This window comes from Hemitrygon akajei, unplaced genomic scaffold (genome assembly GCF_048418815.1).
Source record: "Hemitrygon akajei unplaced genomic scaffold, sHemAka1.3 Scf000161, whole genome shotgun sequence".
In the NCBI taxonomy this organism is placed as follows: Eukaryota; Metazoa; Chordata; class Chondrichthyes; order Myliobatiformes; family Dasyatidae; genus Hemitrygon; species Hemitrygon akajei.
The window spans coordinates 668,524-674,119 of record NW_027332047.1 but is presented as its reverse complement, the minus strand read 5'-3'; the positions used below and the strand labels follow the sequence as shown (position 1 = coordinate 674,119).

The 5,596-nt window shown below is 42.4% G+C and overlaps 1 protein-coding gene across 2 annotated transcripts in view; it reads left to right on the top strand.

The window, feature by feature from the left end:
• Positions 1 to 232: 232 nt before the first annotated feature.
• LOC140724099 (NACHT, LRR and PYD domains-containing protein 3-like) overlaps positions 233 to 5,596 on the top strand; it is a 26,211-nt gene continuing 20,847 nt past the window's right edge. The window contains exons 1-2 of one of the 2 annotated variants that reach the window (XM_073038584.1): positions 233 to 269; positions 3,786 to 3,871. In XM_073038584.1, coding sequence (XP_072894685.1) covers positions 3,862 to 3,871 — 10 coding nt within the window. In that variant the 5' untranslated portion in view covers positions 233 to 269; positions 3,786 to 3,861. The remainder of the gene's footprint in view (positions 270 to 3,785; positions 3,872 to 5,596) is intronic. The other variant, XM_073038585.1, reaches the window with a different exon arrangement.

The following is a 5,596-nucleotide window of genomic DNA, read 5'->3' as shown; positions in this document are numbered from 1 at the left end:
TTGTTTTTTCACTCGGATAAATATATATGCGTTCAAGAATTAATGTTCAATGAGACTAATGCTTTGTTCACCTTTGTGTTAGTAACATTCTTCATTATCTCTCTGGTTAGTTAGATCTGGGCTGAGAGATTTGTTGGAAGAAAGGCCACGACTGGAAGAAAAGCATAACTGAAGACGAAGGAACAACAACAAGTGAACCAAATCGAGGTGTGAGAGAACTAACTGGTGAGATCCCTGAATTTCCATTGATTCACTCAGGAGAAAGTTTGGTGAGTCTCATTTACTCATTAAAGTCTAGTCCTTTAGACATTACATTTCTGTACCAAGGAAGGTAGGAAATAGCTGGAGTGAGACTGAATAAGCCTAGAAATACCATTTATGCCTCTATCAGACCCAGATGAAATCATTCGAGTTCTACTACTGTGTTGTCAGCATCAGTTCTGTGAAGCTACGCATATTCCCTCATATTGTCAGCTCATTTCAAACATCACTTCTGATGTTTCCTTGCTTGGCTGTGCTAGGTCACAATTATCTCGAAATGCGTTGAGAATTTCCTTGCTTTAGAAGACGCCACAGTTGTTTCCTGCTGTAGTGATTGCAGAAATAAGGAATTACCATGAAGTACAACGACATGTCATTGATTACTCTGTCTATTGCAAGCTGTATTGATGTACTTGCCCTCCAGTGTATAGTCGTGCTAGCCTCTGCTAAGAGCAAACCTTCAAGAAACCAAGTCTCCCAGCATCACATTTCATTCAGTCCAAATAAGCAAATGCCAAACAATAATTTACATTTACATACCCTTTCGTCGTAAAGTACTTTTCTACTAATAAATTGTCAGAACCTACCCATCTGTGATTAAGCAGAATTAGGTTTTACAATGAAGTTATGTTCCCGTTTGACCCTGTACCAAAGGTATGGGTTATATCTGTACTTGAAATGAACAAATGTTTTTGCAGCCAGGTTCGCTGGAGCTGCCGGGGTCGGTTTAAACTCAGTCGTTGCGGGAGGGGAACCAGAGTGTTTTGGCAAATGATAGAAGAGTTGATATAAAGGTAGATGCGACGTTCAGAGAGACTGTGGAAGGATCGGTTGTAGACAGGGCATCATGTAGTTAGTTGGAAATGTGTTTAATTCAATACAATAAGTATTAAGAATAACAGTAACTCAGAACATCGATGGTACATGTTATCTCCATTGCACAGACCTGAATGTTACAAGGGCAGGGATGGTGTTTGATGCTCCAGGTTTTAGTTGTTTCATAATACATATGGCGGGGTGGTGAAAGGGGGAGAATTGTCTAATTAGGGATGGTATCAGAGCTACATAAATAGAGGACATCAATGTAGGTGAAAGCCAGAAACGGAAAGGGGGCTATCATTCTGGGAGTATTCTATAGGCCTTCCCCAAAGTCACTGGGATAATGAGAGCAGATAACTTGTCAGTTTTGGGAAAGGTGCAAAAACAACAAGGTTGTTATGATTGTTGGCCTCAACTTTCCTGATGTTGATCACCTCCATGTTCCAAACTGTGTCGGGGGCGGAATGTGCTGTGTTCCCAGGAAGGACTCCTGACATATTACGTGGATGGGCTAACTGGAGGAGTTGTCATACTGCATCCTGAATGAGGCAATGATGCTGGTCAAATGACAGATATCACTATGGGTGACCTTCTTGAGATAGTGACACAAAACTGCAACTTTCATCATGCTCATGGACAATGATCGTAGGAGACGATACGAGACAGTATTTAATTAGTGGATGGATATTCGGAGCATCTTGGGAGTGCAAATTGGGACAACATTTTCAAAGGGAAATGCACAACGGAACTGTGAAGGTTGTTTCAGGAACACGTGAATGCGGTTCGGGGTAGATTTGTTCCACACACAGTGAATGAATGTTTATATAAACGAACCGTGGTAAGCAAGAGGGAAAAGGAAGCATTATTGAGGTTTAGGAAGCAACATTCAAGCAAGGCTGTACAGCTTATAAGGTAGCCTAGAAGGAGCTTAAGAAGTGACTTAGAGGTCGAAGGGAACTTGAGGAGTCCTTGGGAAGTAGGATGAAGGAAAGCCCAAGGTGTTATACATGTGGGTGAAGAAGAGGAGGGTGAATAGATTGACAGTAAGACTACTCAGGAGCAAAGGTGGAAACGTGCCTGGAGGATGCGGTGATAGGTGAAGTGCTTAATGAATGCTTTGCTTCAGAGTTGCCAATGAGATGGGCAGTTGTTGTGACGATAGCATAGCAGCATGATAATTTTAAGAAATAAATGTTGTTCAATCTACCTGTAAACAACACTTTACTACAGGAAGTGAGGGAGGAGGTTACAGGGCATTGACAATAATCATTGCATCCTCTCTGGCCACAGGGATAGTAACGCATGATTGGAGTCTGTCAAATGTTTATCCGTAATTCTATAAACCCAATGTATTTAATCCTGGGGATTATAGACCAGTGAGTTTTACATCGGGGGTGGGCCAACCATGGAACGGATACTTGGGGACAGCATTTGGAGAAGCATAATCTTATTAAGGGTTGCCATTTTGGCTTTTTGATGGTGAGTGGAGTAAATAGAAGGGGAGGTGTTGGGGATAATTTTCCACAGTATGGACCAGTCACACACAGAATATCTACCAACATTTGGATCGGCAGAGAGTGTTCAGGAGACACCATGGCATTGTGCATGGAAAGTTGTGTTCAACAATAGTTTTTAAAGATTTTTGAAGATGATTGTCAATGAAGATGGCGGAGTGGATGATGACCTACAGTAAAGCCTTTGGCATGGTGCCTCATGACAGCTTGGATGGAAGATAAGGTCCCATGCGGTACAGTGAGAGAAAGTTAGACAGATTCAAAAATTGCCCTGAAGGTAGCAAGCAAAGAGTCGTGGTTGAAGATTTCTCCTCAGAATGGAGGTGGGTAACTAGTGGTGTACCGCAAAGCTACAAGTCGGGACATTTGATATTCTTCATTTCAGAGAAATGAGTTGAATGCAAGTGCACACTGCTTGACCAGTAAGTTCGTGGATGACACAAAATTATCAGATGGTGTTCAAGGTGAAGATTATCGTAGCTTATAGGGGATCTAAATGGGCAGTGGAGTGGTAAATAGATTGCAAAACCAACACGAGCAGCAACGGTTTCATGCAGAGACTGGTGATGATGCGAAGGAACCTGCACATGAGGCATAATTCTAGAAGCAGTTGGGATGTAAAGATAGAATGAAGAGGCCAGGAGGGAAATGGGCCCAGCTTAGGAAATTAAGACCATCTCTGTCGGCACTTTGGTCGGCATTGTCTCTTTGGGCTGAAGGATCTGTATCTGTGCTCTGTTGCTCTGTGACTCTATCAGTAGGATACTCCAGGTATCACTGGACAGACATACAGACATGGTGTGGGAGTTGATGTTAACAGTGAATGTTTTGTTCCTAAGCGAACTGCTGCTCTGATACAGAGAATGGCGATACTGTCACATTTGCAAAGTAATCCGCCTCTCTCTGACGCACTGTCTGCTTGTATTGTGTAATTCAGGGCTTTACCGAGATGCAACACTCAGCGTCATAGGAAGTCATTCCTGCCTGTGGCCATCAAACTTTACAACACCTCCCTCGGAGTGTCAGACACCCTGAGCTGGTGCTGGACTAATTTCCACTGGGCATAATTTACGTATTATTTAATTATTTATTGTTTTTATATTGCTATATTTCTACCTATTCTTGGTTCGTGCGGCTGTAACAAATCCAATCTCCCTCGGCATCAGTAAAGTACGTCTGTCTGTCTACCAGCAGGTGGGGCTGATCTGCACCGCTTCCAAAGTGTAAACAAGACGACGACAATCAACAGTCGTCAGTCAGAATCAAAATGGCTACAGGTATGTTCATTGGGATCTTTACAACTAAACTTCTGCCCTTTTGCTGCACAATAGTTCAGATGAAGAAACTTACACAGGCTCTAACAGGGCAGAGAAAAGTTTTATCAAGCAGTGTCATTGATCCCACTGGTAAAGAGGCATTGTGTAATCAATCAATCCAACAGTTCCAGCAGAGAGATCTGACACCAGTAATGGTCGAATGACTCCGCTCACCAGGCAAAGCTTCAACTGAGTGAAAGGAGCAGGAGACCCTGAATCAGCAGGTTGAGAGTGAAACACAAACAGGAATATGACAGCGGTGTCGTTTGTTATGTAAAAGTCCAGGTTCGGGGATTATTGCACATTGGGGCCTGTTTAGAGGTGAAAGACATCTCCAACTTTTATTTATAAAACTCAGAGACAGTTGATAAGAGTATTTCCGGGATTTCAGAGATTGTGTGATAATACAACATTTCTGGTTATGTCGTGGCAGCTATCAACACCCCCCTCGATGCGCAAAGTAGATGAGGGGAATTTTCCGAGCTCTGTTTCTGTAGCAGAGCCGAGAAGATTGCCAGCCTTGGAAATGGCTGAGGATCAGGAGACATTTCACCTTAGATAAACTTGAGGTCTGCTTCAGTGAATTACTGTCTGGTATGGAGGGGCTACTGCACAGGACCGAAATACGCTGCAGAAAGTTGTAAATCTAGTCAGCTCCATCTTGGGTACTAGCCTACAAATTATCCAGGACATCTTCAGGAAGTGGTGTATGACAAAAGGTCCATTATTAAGGACCTTCAGCACCCAGGGCATGCCCTTTTCTCACTGTTACCATCCGAAAGCAGGTACAGAAGCCTGTAGGCACACACTCAGTGATTCAGGACCAGCTTTTTCCCCTCTGCCATGGACGTTGAATCTTCGGACACTACCTCACCTTTTTTTTCAATATACAGTCCTCTGCTTTTGCACGTATTTAAAAAAAAAGCTATTCAATATACGTAATTGGTTTACTTGTTTATTATTATTATTTTTCAATAGACAATAGATAGTAGGTGCAGGGTTAGGCCATTCGGCCCTTCTAGCCAGCACCTCTATTCACTGTGATCATGGCTGATCATACACAATCAGTACCCCGTTCCTGCCCTCTCCCCATATCCCTTGACCCCGCTATCTATAAGAGCTCTATCTAACTCTCTCTTGAATGCATCCGGAGACTTGATCTCCACTGCCGTCTGGGGCAGAGCATTCCACATATCCACCACTCTCTGGGTGAAAAAGTTTTTCTGCTTCTCTGTTCTAAATGGTCTAACCCTTATTCTTAAACTGTGGCCTCTAGTTCTGGACTCACCCATCAGCGGAAACTTGCTTCCTGCCTCCAGTGTGTCCAATCTCTTAATAATCTGATATGTTTCAATCAGATCCCTCTCATCCTTCTAAATTCCAGTGTATACAAGCCCAGTCGCTCCAATCTTTCAACTGTGACAACATATGACAACATATGACAACATTTTCCCCTGCTAGATTATGTATTGAAATGCTGCTGCTAAGTTAACAAATTTCATGTCACATGCCGGTGATAATCAATTTGATTCTGATTCTGTTTTAATACCCCAATCCATGTTTGATCTGTGGCCAAATGGTGAACTATTTTTTTAATATACCTCTTTTTTTATATACAACCCTTCTGTTTTTGCACGTTCTTTTGAAATATATTCAATATACGTAATTGGTTTACTTGATGATGAT